This window comes from Protopterus annectens, chromosome 13.part0 (assembly GCF_019279795.1).
Source record: "Protopterus annectens isolate FY-2018-M chromosome 13.part0, PAN1.0, whole genome shotgun sequence".
Classification (NCBI taxonomy): domain Eukaryota; kingdom Metazoa; phylum Chordata; order Ceratodontiformes; family Protopteridae; genus Protopterus; species Protopterus annectens.
In genome coordinates, this window is record NC_056747.1 from 706,138,116 (window position 1) to 706,160,718 (window position 22,603).

The 22,603-nt window shown below is 44.6% G+C and overlaps 1 protein-coding gene across 1 annotated transcript in view; it reads left to right on the forward strand.

Moving 5' to 3' along the window:
* LOC122787953 (troponin C-like) overlaps nt 1-22,603 on the forward strand; it is a 743,205-nt gene that overhangs the window by 447,835 nt on the left and 272,767 nt on the right. The window contains exon 4 of the mRNA XM_044054879.1: nt 8,742-8,883. Within this exon, the coding sequence (XP_043910814.1) occupies nt 8,742-8,883 (142 nt within the window). The remainder of the gene's footprint in view (nt 1-8,741; nt 8,884-22,603) is intronic.

Sequence of the window (22,603 nt, forward strand, 5' to 3'; positions counted from 1 at the left end):
TTGTTTTTGGGGAACAGATTGCACTTTTTTTTTTTTTTAAGATGAGAGTGGGATGTTGGGGAAGGATAGTAGGTACATTTGGGGAGGTAAGTTGGGTAGGAAGACAGACAAGACAGCAGACAGGCGTGGTATATGACATGTGGGTGGTAAACACCTTGGACAGGGAGGGTGGTTGGGAATCAAGTCGCACATGAGCCCCCAAATGGATACAGTGGGACTGAGGTCCCCACCCTTGGGCAGTCACCACTGCAACTTCATGGCCCTGAAGGTGGCTGTGTTGGGGGCTGAACAGGAGGTGCAGGCTGACCCTCAAGTTGCTCCAGGTGGCCCTCAAGTTGGCGCAGCTGATCACTGAACTCTGACTGGAGGAAGCTGCTCACCAATCCCTGGACCTGACTTTGGGTGACCATCTTCTCTCTGCACCTGCTCCCGGGGGAGCAAGCACTGTCCTTTGAGGTGGTTCCCCTCAAAGGTGGTGCAGGACCAGTGGAAGAGGGAGGCCTGGTGCCATGGCCAGATAAGGCGGTACAGCAAGTGGCTCTGCTGGGATCTGCCTTCCCAGCCGTGCTATGGTGTTCAGGTTTTAAAAAATATGTTGCTTAGTCATGAACAACACATTTCAAGATTAGTTATAACAGCAAGCATGGGTATTCCAATTGACTCCATAAAACAGTTTTGAAACAGTTGAATAGCAAACAGAACACATGCATATATGGAACCACAGTAGGCATTATAATGGCATGCAAGTTACATTGACAGCAATAGGCCACCAATTATAGTATTTGAATGAGGATCATTAATATTCAAAGCAATTCAGTATTTGTAGAACAATAAAACACAAGTTCCAACAGTAGGTTTGGAGAAAGACATACCTATTATTTATGTGTATACATTATTGATGCAGATAGGGGTGGGGAGAGAGAGATGGAAATTAACAACTGTATAGGCTTCTATTTTTCACAGGTATACTGATCAGTACTCTACTCATTACACTCCAGGTCTGCCCTCACTTTACATGCACCTATGGCCTGGGGTGTAACAGTGGAAGTGTTGTACACAGAATATATTAGTAATGCCTTCTTTCGGCTACTACAAACATTTCCTTACCTGGCAGACCTGTGGAGAAAATTTATGTTAACAATACCTGACTTTTTTTACACATATTCAGGGTTGCATATGTGACACTGAATGGGGTGTCCTGCACTCATGTTGAGTGGGTGTGCTACTGACACACTCTGACGGGATTTCTATCTGTCACCCTGGTTATTGACAGCAGTGACCACCAGCCTTGACAGTGTGATAGTTGAGGGACATGTATCGGAAAAAAAGCACTTGTATGTACTTATCTTGCTGTCATTATAGCCTTGGGGTTGGAGAGTGGAAGTGTTGTACTCCTATTAGTAAAGCCTTCCTACAGATACTACAAACATTTCCTTACCTGGCGGACCTGTGGAGGAAATGTCTGTTAACAGTAGCTGACAATTTCTACACATATTCACATATTCTTGTGTGACAATATGCATTCAGATTTTTTCCACTGCTGGGATTGGGAACCGTGTCTATTTGTGCTAAAAAGTTACACCAGACTTGTGTTTCATCACAATGAGCTATTGCGGAATTGCTAATTCTTGCTTGACTTTTTACTCCCTACTACTCTATGGTTTGCACAGTCTGACCTTGTAGCTCTGATATTCATGCATGGCAGATGGTTCTTGTACTGTGTATTCATATTTTGACATATTACAATCTGGAAAGCAATGGTTAACACAAAACACTGCTGCAGGGGATAAAATATTACATTTTACGGCTTACTATTTAGGGTTCAGATCTTGGTGCATGGCACTTTTCATATAGTTGTTCACCTGTTTTACAGCTCCACGATCTTTGCAAGATGAACCTCACTTCATTCTTGCTGTCAGAGCCATGGTTGCTGTGCAGAACCTGTGCCCATTTATATTCCTACCACAACATAAAGTAAACTCAATAGTCTGGGTTTTTTACTTTTATTGAAAGTTACTGAGACCTTTATTGTTAAATGTCATGTACATCACTACTAATCTGTTAACGGTTATTTATTAATTGCACACAGCACTCACTTTACCTACTGGTAGTTGACATTCTACTCCTTTCTGTTTATTTGCCCTGAATACTGCAAGCTAGATTTGTATTCACCAGACTCCTGGCACAGCCTTAGCAGCCTGTTTCCATGTGTGTCCATGTTTCCAGCCCTCTCATCTGCAGGTGTACAGAAGATAAAGAAACATTTAAGCATACCTATCAATCACATACTCAGGCTGGACTTTGTGGAACAATAAGTGATACTGATACTTACACACTTCTGGGATATTTTGTGCCCATGTATCTTGGGTCCAGTGGTCCAAGAGCTCCCTCTTCCTACGCTTGAGGTCAGCATAACAGTGCCGGACCTGCTCACCGGTTCGAGGGATGCCAGCAGCACTAGTGAGATCACGTGCGAGATGGTTCCAGGCCTCCACTTTGTATTGTGAGTCATGGTACTGGTCCTGCAGCAGTCTCCCTTAATGGTCTTTCACAAGGAGTTCAACCATGACCTTGGACTCCTGAATGCCCCAACGATGTGCCCACAAATGCGTACCCTCACCAACACCAGCCATAGTGCCTGCAGTGATCAGCTACAACTGGTTATGGATGTATTCCCACCTGCAAGATTTAAATAGGGTTGAATCCCTGCACTTTGCTGTGATTGGATGATTTTGAATATGCTGAGCGATGGGCAAACCCGCTTAGCTAAGGTCGGCACTGCTTAAAGGGATAGATGTTGAACACTGTTTGCCAATGTGCAAATCTGCTTAGCTTGGTTACTTATTGCTTAGCATTTACATTTCAGCAATGCTTACACCAGGTTAGCATAGCTGAGCACTACTTAGCATTGCCCACATTTCATTTTATTAAGTATCAGGATTGTGGGATTCATTCCTCATTACTGACATATTATAATTTTATGTTTACCTTCCATGACATCCCCCTATGTGCTTTCATTAAATTATATTCTTGTGTGACTATACTGTATGGGACACTTGTGTTTATATGGGGGGGGTTCACATCTTTTCTAGACTGACATCTCACTTTTGGACCTGCTACTCTACCTTGGTTGACAAAAGCAGTTGCTACATAATTTAAGTTTACAAAAATAATTTTAACACTACTTTCCCATAGAAAAGAAAGTTGCCTGTCTTGGTACTTGAACCATGAACGCCTGCATGTAAAGCCAGGACTCTAACCACTACACTACCTCATCTTGGAATTTTCACCTGTATATTTGCATTTATCTCCTGGGGATGTTTAAGCTATGCTATGCAGATGGCCATAACGCACACACACATTTAGCTAAGCTTAAACATTTCTTAGACTTGAAAAAAATATATTTTCATATTTTTATGTTATATAATTGAGTCTTGTCGTATTCTGACAAGTCATTGAGGACTGCAGTTGTGAGATGATGTCATTCATTTGGCTTTCAGGCTTCTATCCTTCAGGGACTCCTGCTAATACATATCCTGTTATCTATCAACTTTCTAAGTGTGTGAGGGCATATTTTCAGACATGTCCCTAATGTATTATTTATTCCCCATCATTTGTGCCTTTGTTAACATGCACTGTTGGAAGGGAATATTTGCATACATTTGCTTTCTGACTTCTACCCTTCCGTAATTCATGCTAATGCAAGACCTGTTCTCTATCAACTTTCTATGTTTGTGAGGGCTATATGTGTGTTCTGTCACTTTTGGGGGATCTATCCCCCATTATGTGTGCATTTGCACACATTTCCTGCTTTAGCAGGTTGCAGAAGTGTTGTACGGCACTTTAGCAATGCAGGGGGTGTGTCCCAGAACCTGTCACACACCCCTTGCATTGCTTTCTTGTTGCCATTTTTATTTCAGTGTCTGCGGAATTTGGCTTTCAGGCTTCTATCCTTCAGGGACTCCTGCTAATACATATCCTGTTATCTATCAACTTTCTAAGTGTGTGAGGGCATATTTTCAGACATGTCCCTAATGTATTATTTATTCCCCCATCATTTGTGCCTTTGTTAACATGTACTTTTGGAAGGGAATATTGGCATACATTTGCTTTCTGACTTCTACCCTTCCGTAATTCATGCTAATGCATGACCTGTTCTCTATCAACTTTCTATGTTTGTGAGGGTTATATGTGTGTTCTGTCAATTTTGGGGGATCTTTCCCCCATTATGTGTGCATTTGCACACATTTCCTGCTTTAGCAGGTTGCAGAAGTGTTGTACGGCACTTTAGCAATGCAGGGGGTGTGTCCTAGAACCTGTCACACACCCCTTGCATTGCTTTCTTGTTGCCGTTTTTATTTCAGTGTCCGCAGACACTGAAATACTGGCATAATATTACAGCAAAGCTCTAATATTATGCCGGTTCAGCTTAGAAAGTGCCTTATGGCACTTTCTGAGTGCAGGGGACGTGTTTAGTGTTCTTGCACTACTTGGACATGCCCCCTGCACTTGTTCACGGCTCATGTCCGTGTAGTTTAAACAGCAGAGTGTCTTCATGAATATGCAAGGCACGCTGCTGTTCTAAACGGACACAAACCACTTTATTCTTGCACGGAGCTACCTCAATCTTGGGGAGTGTGTGTGTGTCAGCTATTTGGGCAGGGACACGAAGCACTGGTTGGATGGAGAGGGTGCCGGAGGGCTTGGCTTGGACACTCAGCTGAGATCTCAACTCTATAGCTGTGTCAGTGGGGAGTCTTATTGGAGATCTGGAGAAAGAGGAAGAAACCAGCCCCGGACTGACTGTGGTCTCTGTGTTCTCTTAAGAGAATTTGCACTTGATGCAGAGAGCTGCATCTGGAAATAGTGTGTGTATACTTGTTATCCTCCCAGTGAATGTTCCCCACAAGTGCCAATGGTGAAGATTAAGGCTCCTTGATTACTGGTCCAGTGGTGGGTCTTCACACTATCAAACATACCTCTCACGCTCTTAGTGCAAGAAATCTGGACAAAACTCAACAAAATGGGGGGAACAAAGGTCGAAAAATAGGGACATATTTTAAATATTGCTCTTATAAACTTAGAAAGTTATAAAAGTGAACCTCGGACCTCAACCACAAGTAACAGAAGATACGAACAATATCCAAGGAAGTGCCAGGAGCCTTGCGTATACAGTACTCTTTATTTAAACAATATAACAAACAGTTCGTTTGAGCGCTTTCATCTGACTACAGAGATTTCATCATAACAATACTAGTTAACTAAAGCTGCCTTATATACATTTCATCCCGCCCTAATTAATTAATTAACTAATTAAAAATACAATTGTTAAAGAAACACATCCAAGTTCTAAAATAAACTAAATATTACTCCATCCCTATATAAAAACATAATTGTAACTTACAACAATCTAATACAATTCAAACTTCAAACAATAATTGTATGCAATATTTACAATAAATTGTAAACAAAACGCTAAATAAGAATAAAATATATCCCTGTATAATATATACTGGATAAATAAGACTATTAAAACACTGTGAAATACAGTATTAATACCCATATATAAAAAACTAATCATTGTTATAATCATATATGTACGTTATATTGTATTATGTTTTTACTAGAGGTTTAGTAGGTATGACCTCATTGAGTCCTGGAGGTGAGGCTGCATTTAACCTTATCTGCCATTTTATCTCCTTTTCTCCAACAACTGCTTTTATGTTACCACCCCTAGGGTTAGGAGATATAACCTCTAAAATTGCAAATTTAAACCCCTGACATCCTGGACTACTAACAAGATGACGAGAAAGAGCGTTGTTGGTATCATTTTTTCTAATACAATAGGTGTGGTCATAAATTCTGTCCCTTAATCGTCGGTCCGTCTTTCCAATGTAAAAACTATTACATGAGCAACACTTTGCCAGATATACCAGATGTTGAGACTGGCAATTTCCATGGTTGAAAATAATTTTACTACAAATATGATTGTTCAAATGTATTTCTGTTTCTTCCATTATATACCCACAGTAATTGCAATGACCACATTTTCTAGTACCTTTCCTATTGTATACCCCACTCTTGTAATTTTGTGTTTTAACCTCAATGATCTTTTTCAAATTCATACCTGTCTTAGAAACAAAGTGAGGACATGTAGAAATTTTGTCCTTTATCCCCTCATCGCTTCTCAATATGTTCCAGTTATTTAAGATTATATCCTTAACAGACCTTGAAGAGCTTCTTTTAGACACCCGTATTGATGATGAACTATACCGGTTTCTCCGGGTGGAATTTCCAGTCCTGGCAACCATTACGGGTATTCCCAAGGTTCACAAAAACCCGGTTGACCCCCCCATTCAGACCGATAATTTCTGGAAGCCACAGCAAAGTGTTTCCTTTCGGAAAAGTTATTGACCATCACTTAAAGCATATTTATAGAGAAGTAGGACATATTATGAAAGATTCCTGGGAATTCCTAGGAATCTTTAACATGGACTTGTGGAGTCCCAGTTTAATTTTTGTTACTATAGACATAAAAGATTTATTTTCTTGTATCCCGAAGGATGAAGGTGTTGAGAGATTCCATAATAGTTTGTGCAAGCACAGTGGGTTGGATCAGGATACCATCATTTTATTGAGGGAGTTTTTGGAAACCGTGCTTGACAATAACTTCATTTACTATGAAGGGGAGTATTACAGACAGGTTTCTGGCGTAGCGATGGGGGCAGCCTGTGCCCCCATGTATGCCAATTTAGTTCTCCTTGATTGGGAAGAAGAATTTGTTTTGCACTCCCCTTGGAAGAAATATATCAGGTGCTTTGTTCGATACCTGGACGACATCTTCGTGCTATGGGAGGGTGACGAAGCCACATTAAAAAATTTTATTGATTATTTGAATCAGACTACAAGTTTTTTACAGTTTACATATCAGTGTTGTAAGGAAGGTATAAACTATCTAGATGTTTATGTTTATAGTGATGGCCATTCCTTCCAGTCAAAATTTTTTAGAAAGGATACTTTCAGCAATGCGTATTTGCACTTTGAGAGTGCACACACGTATTCATTGAAACGCAGCATTGTCAAGGGACAGTGCATTAGAGCGGCACGCATGTCGTCTAACGAAGACAATATGTTAAGTGAACTTCAATTCATAGGTAATTTATTTAGGGACAAGGGGTACCCTAATAGTATGATTGAGGACATTATACATTATGTTTCTAGTGAATGGGGAAAAAAATATCCTTCGTTATTAGGTACTGGGCTGGTCGCTAAGTCTGCCAGCCAAAATACTACAAATGAAAATGCTACACAGGTTGAAAAGCCTTATACTAGGGCTTGCATTTTAAAACAAGGGGATTATACGAAGGATGTTAAGGATATAATCTTAAATAACTGGAACATGAGGGGATAAAGGACAAAATTTCTACATGTCCTCACTTTGTTTCTAAGACAGGTATGAATTTGAAAAAGATCATTGAGGTTAAAACACAAAATTACAAGAGTGGGGTATACAATAGGAAAGGTACTAGAAAATGTGGTCATTGCAATTACTGTGGGGTAGAGGTTATATCTCCTAACCCTAGGGGTGGTAACATAAAAGCAGTTGTTGGAGAAAAGGAGATAAAATGGCAGATAAGGTTAAATGCAGCCTCACCTCCAGGACTCAATGAGGTCATACCTACTAAACCTCTAGTAAAAACATAATGCAATATAACGTACATATATGATTATAACAATGATTAGTTTTTTATATATGGGTATTAATACTGTATTTCACAGTGTTTTAATAGTCTTATTTATCCAGTATATATTATACAGGGATATATTTTATTCTTATTTAGCGTTTTGTTTACAATTTATTGTAAATATTGCATACAATTATTGTTTGAAGTTTGAATTGTATTAGATTGTTGTAAGTTACAATTATGTTTTTATATAGGGATGGAGTAATATTTAGTTTATTTTAGAACTTGGATGTGTTTCTTTAACAATTGTATTTTTAATTAGTTAATTAATTAATTAGGGCGGGATGAAATGTATATAAGGCAGCTTTAGTTAACTAGTATTGTTCTGATGAAATCTCTGTAGTCAGATGAAAGCGCTCAAACGAACTGTTTGTTATATTGTTTAAATAAAGAGTACTGTATACGCAAGGCTCCTGGCACTTCCTTGGAAACTTAGAAAGTTGCTAGAGTAACATGGTTTGTTTTAGCATACATTTTCTGAATGATTTAAAGTCTGAAACTTAAATGCATGTCATTATTTAGTGACTTCAGTCCTCAGATCATACCAGTGATTTTCCAGAAAACCACAAATGTTATGGGGAAACAAACAAAAATATGAGCAAAAAATCTGGACATTTTGCAAAAATCTAGACAGTTGAGAGATATGCTACCACACACTTAATCCTGCCAGAAAGGTAGATGGCAATGGGCATAGTTCTCCACACACAACTGTCCAGTGGCAATATTTATGAATTAATAAATGAGCGTGCTCATAAAATAAAAACAGTTCAGTGCAGCTAACTATGTGTAATGACACATGCTGCATGGATTGTAACATAAATTCTATTTCTACATCTCCATCTTGTCAAATGATGTACACATAATGAAAAAGTAACTATTTTAATTACTTTTTTCACAGTATAGTTGGTATAGTACTTGCAATGTTGTCACCCTTAAAGTAGATCTATACTTCTTTATAAACATAATATTCATTTTCTTTTTTGACTTTCTGATTAGAATGTGAGGCCCGCAATGAAGGAAGGACTGCAGAGATACTTAAAAAGTACCCTATATGGGAAGTAGAAGACATTGTTAACTTAAAGCTGCAGTTTCAATTATTAGACAGCAACATGGACTATCTTTTAGATTTTGAGGACATGTGAGTATATATATTAAACATTAAAATGTGATGAAGGAAATTTCGGAAGAGGTACTGTTATTTCTTGAAAATATAGTGATGTGCTCCCTGTTATCAAGATCACATCACTGGAGAGATATTTAAGTATATTACAGAAATTAAAAATTGAAAACTGGTAATGTATTGGGAAAATGAAGTAATGTAATCTTTTATGATGCAATTAATCTGCTTTTACAAACACATTTAAGCTACTCTAACTTGATGTGGCAATATCATGGTGTACTGGCTGTCAGCTGACTTTTTTCCCCATAGGTTCATAGGTGTGTACTAGGCCAACGGCCCTGGAGCCTTTATAAGCCTATCCCTTAGACGTGCCCTGCCATCATGCCATCGATAGGTCCCAGTGCCTCTATCAAGTAGAGCCACTGGAGTGATGCTGGGGTGAACTTTCTATTTCCCATCCACTCATCAAGATTTCTCTTGAAAAGGGCCAGTGAGGTGCTTTGCTTGACATGTATGGGAAGTCTGTTCCAGAGCATGGGCAGTCTCTGGGTTATGAACCTGTCCCTCCAGCATGTTCTGTTGATTGTGGTAATGAGGTTGGGGTCCCTGGAGCATCTGGTGTGGAGGGATTGAGATTTCTTTAAGTGTAACATTTCTAACAGGGCTGGGTCAGACATGGCTTTGTATGTCAAGCAGAGATCGCCTCTTAATAGATGATATTAGACAGAGAAAAGATGGAGTTTTTTTGAGTGTGTCCATGTAGGGCATGTGTTTTAAGGCCTAGGATCCTCTTCATGAGGTACTTTTGTGGCCTTTCCAGCTGTTGCAGGTGTTTAGTGAGGTACATGCCAAATGGGGCATTATACTCGATGATTGGTCTAATGACAGAAGAGTAAAGAGAGATAATGACCTCTTTCTTCCTGGATTCAAAACCCTTAGTAATGAGATGTGCCACACAGAAGGACTTTTTGACCACAGTGGCAGTGTGGTGGTCAAGGTCGCTGTCAACCTGAGTCCCCAGATCTCTTATAATGCCGTCAGTGTTCAGTGGGCTGACATCAATGTGGTAATTAGTGGGAACTGAGTTTTTCCCAAAGGGAATGACAACACATTTTTTGGCATTAAGCTTAAGGCCAGGATTTCGACACCAGTCATTGGTCTCAGTGAGACCTTTCTGTAGGATGTCTACATCACTTGGGGAGTTAATAATGGCTCCCAGCTTGCAATCATCAGTGAACTTGGTCACCCAGAGTCCCTCCATGCTGGTCTGGACTTCTGAGAAGTAGATGCCAAGCAGGAGAGGACCCAGGACTGATCCCTGTGGGACAACACTCATGACTGGTCAACAGTCTGACTTGGTGTCAACTATTTTCACACTGTGGGTTCTATCTGTTACCAATTTGCAACCTATCTAGTCATATATGGGTTGATGCCTAGTTTGTGAGTCTATCAACAATTTCTGAGTGGAGAATGGTATCAAAGGCCTTGGCCAAATCGAAGTAGGCTGTATGAACTGCCTTGCCCTCATCCACAGCTCTGGTGACTGACTCAAAGAAGTCAGAGAGGTTGAGCAGGCATAATCTACCCTTCACAAAACCAAATTGCATGAGATCCAGAGTTTGGAGATTTCCTATATCCTTGTTTATTAGGTCCATGATGATGCACTCCACAGCCTTACATATCAGACTTGTCAGACTAATGGGCCGATAATTCCCAGGGTCTGTAGTCGCTCCACCTTTATGGAGAGGGATGACTGTAGCAGTGCACCATTCTGTAGGGGCAAAGCCTGAGGTGAGGTTGTGATTGAACAGGGCACACAGGTGTTGTGCCAGTTCACTTTGTAGTTCATCTAGAACACAGCCAGAGATATTGTCGGGTTCCATGGCAGCTGTATTCTTGGCCTTGGACAATGCAGCTTTAACCTGTGCTGCAGTAATGCTGGGTGCCTGGCATTGATCCTTTGGGGGGGGGGGTAAGTTTGGCACTGAATCTGTCGGCCAGTATGTTTGCAATAGCTTTAATAGCTGTTGGCTCAGTATAGGATGTACCATTCTGCATTCAGTGCAAATCTGGGTATTGCTGTGGAGATTTTTGATATAACTGTAGAAGGCTTTATGATTGTTTTTAGTGTCTGCCACAATTCTGCCTTCATAGCTAGCTTTAGAGGTTTTGATGAGGGATCTCAACATTTGTTGAGGCTAACAAGGGAGTTTTTCCAGTCTTGGGACTTCACCTTTTTCTGCAACAGTTTCTTCCTTCTGTTGTAGAGTTTATTAATGGCAGTGGACCACCAGATTGGCTTCATTTTTTTGGAGGAGAGATCGTCTTGGTTCTGTTGTTTATGGCTAGTTCCTTGCATTTATGTATGTGTTCGTACAGTGCATTGGTGTATGATATGACGGTCATGCACCTATTTTCCATTTGCGTGGGTGCTGTGAAGTTATCCACCTCTGCTTTTAGGAGCCCAAAGTAAGCTTTGGAGAAGTTTGTCATGGTGGTTACCTTTGCTGGTGGTGTGGGTGAGATGTGGATTTCCATGGTAATTAGTTTGTGGTCAGCTCTAACCAGGAAGGAATTGACTATTGGTATTGAGCAACGGTTGCCCATGTTAGTAATAACCAGGTCAAGGATGTTGCTTCCTCTAATGAAGGTAAGAATGAGCTGGTCCAGCGGACTGGAATTACTGAATTCCAGGAAGCGTTGGGCAAGTGTATTGGTGCATGAGTAGTTTTCCCAGTTAATGGAGGAGTAGTTGAAGTCACCCAGTATGAACCCTAATAGTTTCCAGGGTGCTTAGGAACATGGAATGAGAGTCTTGGGACATGAATGGGGACCTATAGCAGGCTACAACCTGAATCACTGTCTTACACACTGTTAGTTGTACCTGAAGTATCTTCAATGTGTTATGCTGGGCTACTAGTCTGGAGGTGTGCATATCCTTTATGAATATGGAGACACCACCGCCTTTGAAGCTTCAGTCCATATTCTGGGGCCGAAAGGATTCAGTTTGAATTTAGAAGAAATATACTGCACCTTTGCAATATTACCATTTTGAGTAAATGCAGTGAAAGGGAAATAGCAAATGGAGGCCTCACCTGCCAATTGATCTACGTCATGTATATTCCTATGCATAAGCAGCTGCAGTATTGTACACTGCCAGTCAAAGGAGAGAAAGTAAAAGCAAAAATATCATGTGCTTGAATGAAATCTTTTCTATATGCAAACCCAAACAGGGTACTACAGGTAGAGTGCGGTCACTGTGATTAGGAAATGGCTGTTCTGCTTTAAACTTTATAACAGGTACTTCTGTGAGTATGTTTAAGACTGCATGTCATACTTATATGTTTGATGTTAAGTTGTCAATCTCGCCTTCATTCTTGCTGGATGGGTTCGGAACCGATCCTCGGCTCCGACTCGGCCACTTACTAAAGCTCGAGAGCTTATTTTACCGGCTCGAGGCAACCCTATATCCCATGATGCTAGGCGATAACTCTCCAGATCTCGTTTGCCGCTTTCGCTTGCGAGGTGCGTTTTTTTACCGGCTCCTGGTAAGTCTTAATATATATAGTCTTCAGTCACCCTTTTGAGTTAATTTTTCACCTAGTTGTGTCTTTTCAATAGTTAGCAACTACCTTTAACTCTATTACTGTTTTATACCTTCCCTTTTTTATCCCTTATATCCCTCCCCCTCTACTCTTAGGTTAGGCCTTAAGCCTGCCCCTTTCCTAATTTTTTCTTAGGGATCCTATAGAGTGTTTGGGTGTGTCAGTATCCCTATTAATATTTTTATTGTTAATTTATAGTTTTTTGAGAGTGTGTGTGTGTTTTTGTCTTACCTTTGTGAACCCTCAACACTGTTATGTCGAAGGAACCAAAGGAAACTAAGGTCTCAGGCTTTAAGAAGTGTAACTCGTGCTGTCAGAAAATGTCTCTGACAGACGGTCACACTTCTTGTGTTTACTGCCTGGGACCCCTGCACCTGCAGGACTCTTGTTCAGTATGTCATGCATTCAGTCCAAGACTCCAGCAGGAGAGCAGGAACAAACTTATACTGAGGGGCTTGTTAAAGCCCGAGGGCTCCCCGACTAAGTCTGCGTCGGGGAGGCCCTCGAAACCAGCAAAACCATCGGCTCCAAGTACTAAGCCTTCGGCTGCTGGCTCCTTGTCTGTGCCTAGATCGGCTCCGGCTGGAGCCGATCCCTTTGAGTCACAGGTTCCGGTCTCGGCACCACTCGGTGCCGATACCTCTCAGCCCATGCTTTCACTGTCGGCTCCGGCTGGAGCCGACGTGTCCTCGGCTCCGTTGGCTCCATCTAAGAAGAGGTCAAGATCCCCTTCATTGGAGTCCATCCATTCGGCTCCGAGGTCTCCCCTGCTCTCGGAGCGGAGCCATCGGAGCTGATCTTCTTGGTCATCCAGACTTTCAGATCACGACCTTGAGAGAGTGGTAAGTAGGCTGCTAAAGTCTCAGGCATTGGCCCATTTGATCTCTAGCCCGTCTCATCAGACGGTAGCTATTACGACTCCACCTAATTTTCCTCCTTTGACTCTCCCTCAGAGTTCGGAGCCTGAGCTCCTCGAAGCCGTGACTGTTGTGGCGTCAGAGTCGATACCTCCCCCTTCGGCTCCTTCGTCTTCTGCTCCGATCTCTTCCTTGATACCTTCATTGGATGGATCCGGGCGCCTGATCTCTCTCGTCGGCTCCGAGGGGGCGAGTGGCATCGGACCATTGTCTGACCCCGTTCTCCCTCATGGAGCATCGGTGCTGGTAAGCTCGGCCCCGACATCGGCCTCGGAGCCTTCCCTGTCGGTGCGGCCTGGGGTTCCTACCTCTTTGGAGCGGGGGCCCTCTGGCCTTTCTGATAGGGCCTTCGAGGTGATGAGGAGCGTACTAGCCCCAGGGCATAGTCAATGGTCAGCTCCATCAGCTCCTTCCACTACAGTGCCTGCTGATGTCTCTTCCCACTCTCTTGCTCCTGGACCCAGAGATCCAACGCCTCAGGTTTCCCCACTAGGAATTTCTTCCTCTTGCGAGGCTTGTCCTGACCTGTCAGTGGAGCCTCCGCATAAGAGGACATGTAAGAGGAAGCGTGTGGACTCCCCTGAGTCCATTACATCTGACACCGACTTGGATGAGTCGGAGGGATCCCCAAAGTCCCCCTCTGAGGATGTCTCTTTCTCAGACATCCTAGAAATCCTGAAGCAGAGGGGGAACTGGTCTTCCCTTAATCCTTCCAAGGACGAGTCGGTGTACCTGGAGGCTTTTGGTTCTCGACTCTCCACCTCCTGGGTGTCTCCACCTTTCGACCCCCTTATGGAAGTAGTGGCTCGGAAGGCATGGTCGGCCCCGGATTCAGTGGAACCCACCCCTCGGAGGCCATCTAAATACATCACAGCACCAGTTGACAAGCAATTCCTAACAAAAGGTGTACCGGCGGATGCCATGGTGGTGGCTGCAGCCACCAAGAAGGAACTAGCTGATCCTTCAGTACCTATCCATCCTCCTAATAAGGATTCTAGGACCATGGATAGGTACGGTAAGCGGATGTTTTCTTCAGCGACCTTTGCCATGCGGTCACTGAATTACTTGTGTAACTTCACCCGCCTTCAGAGAGATATTCTCAAAGAGTTGGGAGAAGTCTTACAGGATCCATCAGCTGCTGGGTCCCAGGATAAAATAAACTCACAGCCTGGAACCCTGAACTCGATTGTTAACTCCTTCATGCATCTAATTTCATATGCAGCCGATGGAGCGAGTAGGGCCGCAGGCACAGGAGTGGCCTTAAGGCGTCACGCCTGGATGCGGCTGTGTAATTTCACGGACCCTTTCAAGGCGTCCTTCACAAATTCCCCTTTTGATGGTTCGGCTTTGTTCGGACCTCAAGTGAAAGACACCTTGACCAGATGCGAACAGGATGGCAAGACTCTTTCTGCCGTGGGAGTCCGTTTCTCCACCCCTTCAAGACCATACCCTAAGGGTCAGAAGGGTGAGAAAATGTGGTTCCGCAAATCTCAAGGAGTCACGCCTGACGCAAGAGGTCAGTTTACCCCCAGAGGCAGAGGGGGTAACAACAACAGACGCCGCCCTAGGGGCAGAGGGGTCCGCAGAACCAGGGTAGCAGGGAGCCTCTCTCTGACAAACCCTTCCAGCATCCCTGAGATGTTGCCCGATTGCCCACCTTCGGAGGCAGTCGGGGGAAGATTGTCGCTGTACCCAATAGCCTGGCTTTCCCTTACTCAAGACAAATGGGTACAGTCGATCATATCCGAGGGTTACAAAATTCCCTTTATCCAAACCCCAATTCAGCAAAAGGGAACCCTTCCAGGTGTTCCACCCAGTCTAAGGGAACTAGCAGTATCAGAAATATCAAAACTGCTAGCAAAAAGAGCCATCCAGCCAGTCCCAGCAGACCAACTAGGATCCGGAATCTACTCAAGGTTCTTTTTGGTACCGAAAAAGACAGGGGACTGGAGACCAATATTATATCTCAGCAAACTAAACAAGTTTGTAAAGAGAACAAGATTCTGGATGGTCCCCTCACAGTCCATTCTGCCCTTTCTGGGCAAGGACAATTGGATGCGCTCCATGGACCTTCAGGATGCATACTATCACATCAAAATTCACAGGCACTCCAGAAGGTTTCTCTATTTTTGGCTGGGGGCCAGTCACTACCAATTCAGAGCCCTGCCCTTTGGTCTCACTACAGCCCCCAGAGTGTTCACCAAATGTATGGCAGCGGTTACGGCTCACCTGAGACGGCAAGGATTCCAGGTGTTTCCATATCTAGACGACTGGCTCCTCACTGCCACCACCAGGCATCAACTTCTCCAAGCCAGAGCTTACACCATTCACATTTGCAGAAGGCTAGGAATCTCTATAAATTTCGAAAAGTCTGCCTTGTCGCCTTGTCAGTCTATTACCTTTATAGGCGCCAACTTGAACACCGTACAACTTTCAGCAAAGTTAACAGATCAAAGGGTCTTAGATATTCAAAACCACGTCCATGTTCTTCTTCAGAGCGACAAAATTCAGGCGAGGTATTTCCTGAAAGTATTGGGTCTTATGGCGGCCGCCATAACACTTCTTCCCCTTGCACGTTTTTACATGCGTCTTCTACAGTGGATGCTTTTCGCCCAATGGTCTTTTCAGCAACTCCCCATGCACCACAAGATCATGATAACTCAAACTTGCAAAAGTCATCTGTCCTGGTGGATATTGTCCCCTCAAGTCCATCAGGGCAGACCCTTTGTTCCTCCTCCCCCAGTCGCCACGGTGACATCGGACGCCTCCCTGATCGGGTGGGGGGGGGCATTTTCAGGGCAGGATGGTCCATGGCACTTGGCAACCTTTCGAGCGCCACCTGCACATAAATGTCCTAGAGATGAGAGCAGTGCTTTTAACGTTGCAAGCCCGCCACGACTCTCTTCTCCTAGGAACTATTGCAATCCAAACAGACAATATGTCCGTAGTGTGGTATATCAACAAGCAAGGCGGAACCAAGTCGTATCCCCTGTGTCGAGAGGCACTCAGACTTTGGCAATGGGCGATCTCCTCTCAGCGGTTTCTGATAGCAACTCATATCCCCGGGAAGTCCAACATCATAGCGGACAGGTTGAGCAGAGCTATACTCATGCCACATGAGTGGTCTCTCAAACAATCGGTAGCGGAAGAGATTTTTCAGAAGTGGGGCCTTCCTTGCTGCAATCTTTTTGCTACACCCCAAAACAGCAAATGCCCCGACTTCCTCACCCTCTTCCCCCTAAGGGCATCCCCTCAGAGACGCTCTAGTCCAAGATTGGCCTCGGGGACTTTTCTATGCCTTTCCACCCTTTCCTCTAATCCCACAAGTAATTCAGAAAGCAACCGCCTTGAGAGCCAAGTTGATTCTCATTGCCCCTTATTGGCCTCGACAGATACAGTTTCCGTTTCTACATCATTATCTTTTGGTACAGCCTTGGCATCTGGACCCAGCTCCAGATCTGTTGACCCATCAGTCGGGGCAGCTGCACCAATCCCTACATTCTCTCAACCTCACTGCTTGGTTGCTCTACTTCCGTCCTTAGCCAGGCTTCCTATGATTTCTAATCCCGTCCGGGATATCATAGTAGCTTCCCTTAAATCTTCCACCAGAAGGATCTACACTAGTAAATGGAAATGTTTCTCCTTCTGGGCAAAGGCAAGGAATATAGATCCCTTTACTGCCCCAATTCATTCAGTCTTAGACTTCCTAGCCGAAATTTTTCATTCAGGGTCTTCTGCCTCTACAGTAAAGGTTCAGTTGGCAGCCATATTGAATTTTCATACAGGCTTATCGGACCACAACATCATATCCAATAAGCTTTGCAAAGCCTTCCTTAAAGGTGTATATTTACTTAAGCCTCTGATCAAAGACCCTCCACCTCAGTGGGATCTTAATTTAGTCTTAACATCCTTGATTCTCCTCCCCTTTGAACCTGCGGTCTCCTGTTCATTGAAATTTCTTTCCTGGAAGACACTCTTCCTAGTCGCCATTACTTCTGCTAGGAGAGCATCAGAGCTTCACGCCCTCTGCATTCGTCCTTCCTACTTAATCTTCCATAAAGACAGAGTTTCTCTAAGGACTAATCCATCCTTCTTACCCAAGGTAGCTTCGCAGACAAATTTAAATCAATAAGTTGATCTCCCAGTTTTTTTCCCAAACTATACTAATAGAGCGGAGCAAAAGCTACATTATCTAGATGTTCACCGCCAGCTCCGAAACTATTTGGATAGAACCAAACAAATAAGGAAGTCTGATCAACTGTTTTTATCGTATGCAGAAAATAAGAAAGGCCTTCCTGTTTCCAAGGTAACCCTATCTAGGTGGCTGTCTTCTGTGATTACATCTATTTATCAACTCAGAGGCAGGGAATTAACTTCTAAGCCAAAAGCCCATTCAACTAGAGCACTAGCTACATCTACAGCTTTTCAAGCTAGACTACCAATAGACACTATCTGTGCGGCAGCCACATGGGCCTCTCCTCATACCTTTGTTTCGCATTACAAATTGGACATGGCCTCCAGGGACAGAGCAACATTTGGTTCCACCATTCTTAAGAGTCTGTTCCAATGAGCCACCCAGGATGAAGGTGCTAGTGACGCGGTCCCATCCAGCAAGAATGAAGGCGAGATTGACAACTTAACATTGAGAAGTTATGTACCTACCATAACGTTCCATGTTAGTTGTCTTCTCTCGCCTTCTTTCTTGCATCCCACCCACCATCCCCCTAGCCTGGACAGACCGAGAAGATCTTCCCTTCCTTGAAGGGTCCTTTTATTCCCTTGTTCACCATCTAGGTGTCCTAGGATATATACAGTGTAGATAATTATCTTTGGGGGTTTTTATCCCTCTTCCTCCTCCTTCCAGTTGGAGGATTTTGTTTTCTTGGCCTATGCTAGGTTTTTCAGCTTCCAAACGAGATCTGGGGAGTTATCGCCTAGCATCATGGGATATAGGGTTGCCTCAAGCCGGTAAAATAAGCTCTCAAGCTTTAGTAAGTGGCCGAGTCGGAGCCGAGGATCGGCTCCGAACCCATCCAGCAAGAAAGAAGGCGAGAGAAGACAACTAACATGGGACGTTATGGTAGGTACATAACTTCTCATTACCTGCACTTTCTAAGTCATACCTTCTTTGAGGTCAGAGGGTGCTTCAGAATTAGGTTACTGTGTAAAAGAAGGCCGCCTTTGCCATCTCCCATGAAGTACACTTTCTGTTGACTATTAAAATGATCTTTAGTACTGAAGACTCACTTCTGCCCTGTAATATAAGGATCTTAAAAGAGTGAATCAGATGTTGTGTTTTCTGTCCACCTCAACATTTAGGTGTATCTGATCTGAATGGATGCAAGTTTGGCAATGTAAACTATACATGTGAGTGTGTTCAATCTCGCCGTTTGTTCTTACACTTGGGTGTCGGAGCCGATCCTCGGCTCCGAGTCGGCCGCTTAGCAAAGCTTTGCATCCAGAAGAAGCTCGAGACCAACCTACCTCCCACAATTCCCTCTGCCTTTACCTCAGATCTAGTTTGCCACTGCAACCGATCGCATCGTTCTACACAGCTCAGACCAACTGGGAAAGATAAGATAACTTTTTCTTGAACTTTTTCTTCAAATGTTTTAGGATTCTTGACTCTGATATTTAGTGTGTGTGTGTGTGTGTGTGTGTGTGTGTGTGTGTGTGTGTGTGTGTGTGTGTGTGTGTGTGTGTGTGTGTGTGTGTGTGTGGTCTGGTCATCCTTTTTCTATTATATATAGTATATATATATATATATATGTATATATAGTTTAGGTTTACCTTAGGGCCTACCCCACTACTGCTAAACTTGGATTTGATACATGCAATTTTATTGCTAGTTACTTGATAACCTAATTTGACAGTGTTTGTAATAGTGTACTTACTTTTTCTTACAGAATGTCTGAGAAAGCTAAGTCAGGATTTAAGAGGTGTCAGTGTGGGCAGAAGATGTCTGTCACCGACAACCATAGCTCCTGTGTCTACTGTCTTGGCCCTCTCCACTTACAGGAAGACTGTTTTATCTGTCATTCCTTTATGGAAGGGTCATGACAGATAGGCGCAGGAAGTTTATGGACAGAGGTCTTTTGAAGCCTGCCTTCCAGGAGGCTCTTGACAAGTCAGACCAGGCTTCTAGATCCTCGAAGGAGTCGAAGACATCGGAGCCCAGGTCATCGGCTCCGAGTTCTTCGTTTAAGGTTCGTTCACCGGTTCCACAGACTTCGGGGCCGAGTGTCGAACTTCTGTCTGTCACCAAGCCTCGAGTCTTGGAACCGGTGGCGGAGCTTCCACCTCCTGCTCTGTTGAGGTCGGCACAGTCCTCGATTCCTTCGACTCGGTCTTCCAGGCCCCTCTCCGACACCGACATAGATCGCGTGGTGCAGAAGTTAATGGAGAACACGGCCCTGTCCAAACTCATTGCAGTCTCCTCTCAATTGGTGTCGAGACTCGAAGGCCTTCCTTTATCTCCATCTGATCCTCCTCCGAGGCCTACTCAGCCTTCGGAGCCAGGAGACGTTGATCTGATGATAGTGGAGCCCTTGGTGCCGGAACCGTCCCTTTCTCGGTCGGCACCGTTGACCTCGACTCCGTCTGAACCATTACCGGACTCGCGGAGCCGACGATCTATCCTTGGTTCCGGGACCGAGAGTCGAACCGATGTTTCGGTGCCGACTCTCCCCCTCGGCGCCTCGGCACGGATCACTTCGGCTCCGTCCTCGGGGTCGATACCCTTGGTTTCCGCGTCGGAGATACCTCCGCGTTCTTCGGAACCGGGGGATTTCTCGGCTCGGGGTCCAGGGGCCTTCGACCTTATGAGGAAGGTATTGTCTTCTCAGACAACCACTTCAGCAGAAGCAACTTCTCCCTCCCATAAAGGTCCGTTGTCTTCTTCTGCACCCACGACTACAAAAAAGCGTCGAGCACCAGTGTCTCAGCCACTCCCAGAGGGAGCCCCTTCTTCCTCGGAGGCTTCATCGGATGCCCCCCCGATGACGTCCCGAGGAAAAGATTGTGCAAGAGGAGGCACTTAAATTCTCCACAAGAATCCTTAACATCGGATACTGACTTGGATGAGTCAGAGGGGTCCCCAAAATCACCTACAGAGGATGTCTCTTTTTCTGACATCTTGGAGATCCTGAAACAGAGAGGTGATTGGCAGGCCCTACCCCCTTCTGAGGATGAGTCGGTTCTGCTGAAAGCATTTGGTGCTCGCCCTTCTTCCTCCTGGGTCACTCCACCCTTCGATGAGTTAATGGAATTGATTGCTCGGAGGGTGTGGGAAACACCTGACACAGTGGAACCAGTTCCCAGGAAGCCTAACAAATATATAACTGCCCCTCAGGATAAGTCATATCTCACTAAGGGAGTTCCAGTGGACGCTATGGTGGTGGCAGCTGCCACGAAAAAGGAGATGTCCGAATCTTCCTCGTCTGTCCATCCTCCTAACAGAGACTCTAGGACCATGGACAGATATGGGAAGCGCATTTTCAGTTCAGCGACTTTTTCCATGTGATCGCTGATCTACTTGACACACTTCACAAGATTATAGAGGGATCTAGCCAAGGAGTTGGGAGATACCCTCCAGGGTAGTACAGATGCTGCTGTCTCGGATAAGGTTACAGCACAGCTCAATACCCTTACATCTGTTGTGAACTCGTCCATGAGGCTCATCTCGTATGCGGCCTAAGGATCGAGTAGGGCTGCAGCTTCAGTGATTGCTCTTCGTAGACAATCCTGGATGCGCCTGTGCTCCTTTGCGGAAGCCTTCAAGTCTTCCTTTACTAACGCCCCCTTTGATGGCGCCACTCTTTTTGGCCCCAAAGTAAAGGAGACCCTGACTCGGTGTGAGCAAGAGGGAAAGACTCTGTCTGCTGTCGGAGTCCGTTTTTCCACCCCATCCAGACCGTACCCCAAAGGGCAACAAGGTGGAAAGATGTGGTTTCGTAAACCCCAGAGTTCTTTCCCAGGCATACAGGGTGATGCCCCCTCCAGAGGCGGGGGGGGGGGGCAGAGGTGGAAGACGCCGCCCTGGTGGCAGAGGGGGTCCGCAAAACCAAGGCGACAGGGATACCATCCCTGGGAAGCCTTTCCAGCACTCCTGAGAGGAAGCCGACTGTCCTGCTCTGGAGGTAGTCGGGGGACGCTTGGCTTTATACCCTCAGGCCTGGCAAAAACTTACATCAGACAAATGGGTAAAAAGCATTATTACCAGAGGTTACAAAATTCCTTATGTTAAGTTGTCAATCTCGCCTTCATTCTTGCTTGATGGGTTCGGAGCCGATCCCTCGGCTCCGACTCGGCACTTGCTAAGCTCGAGAGTCACTTTTACCAGCTCGAGGCAGCCCCATATCCCATGATGCAAGGCGGTAAGTACCCAGATCTCGTTTGCCGCTTCGCTTATGAGGTCCTCCTTTTACCAGCTCCTGGTAAGTGATTACTATTTCGCTATTTTAGCCCCTTTTAAACTTAAAAACCCCTTATTGTTAGTTTTTATTTAGTTTTAATCTGTTTCTGACAGAAATTTGTCTGTCTCTTATTATTTTTAGTCAGACTTTACCCATCCCCCCCCCGTTAGGGTGTGTGTGTGTGTTGGTACTTATACCTTTTTGGTATATTTAAAATTAAAGGCTTTGACTGGTGTGTGTGTGTTTTGTGTGACACCATGTCAAAAGAAAGGGTCTCAGGCTTTAAGAAGTGTGACTCGTGCTGTCAGAAGATGTCTCTGACAGACGGTCACACTTCTTGCCTTTATTGCCTGGGCCCTCTTCACCTGCAGGACTCCTGTGCTATTTGTCATTCTTTCAGCCAGAGAGTCCTGCAGGAAAGAAGAAACAAGCTTATACTCAGGGGCCTTCTTAAGCCGGAGGGCTCTCCGGCTAAGTCGGCTCCACCTAAGACTGTCAAGTCTTCCAAGGCCCAGGCTTCTGTGTCAAAGCCTGCGGCCTCGGCTCCGACTGGAGCCGATTCTAGCTTAACCAAGCCTTCGGCACCGATGGCTATCGGTGCCGATTCTGCATCGACCACTTCGGTGTCGGCTCCGATCGGCTCCGACCACCATGTGGCACAGGCATCGGTGTCGGCTCCGATCGGCTCCGACACCGTTACTTTTGTGGCTGTATCGGCTTCGGTTGGAGCCGATGCATCGAGGCTACCTGTCGGCTCCGATAAGTTGTCGGCTCCGACAGGGTCTATAGTTTCATCGGTTCG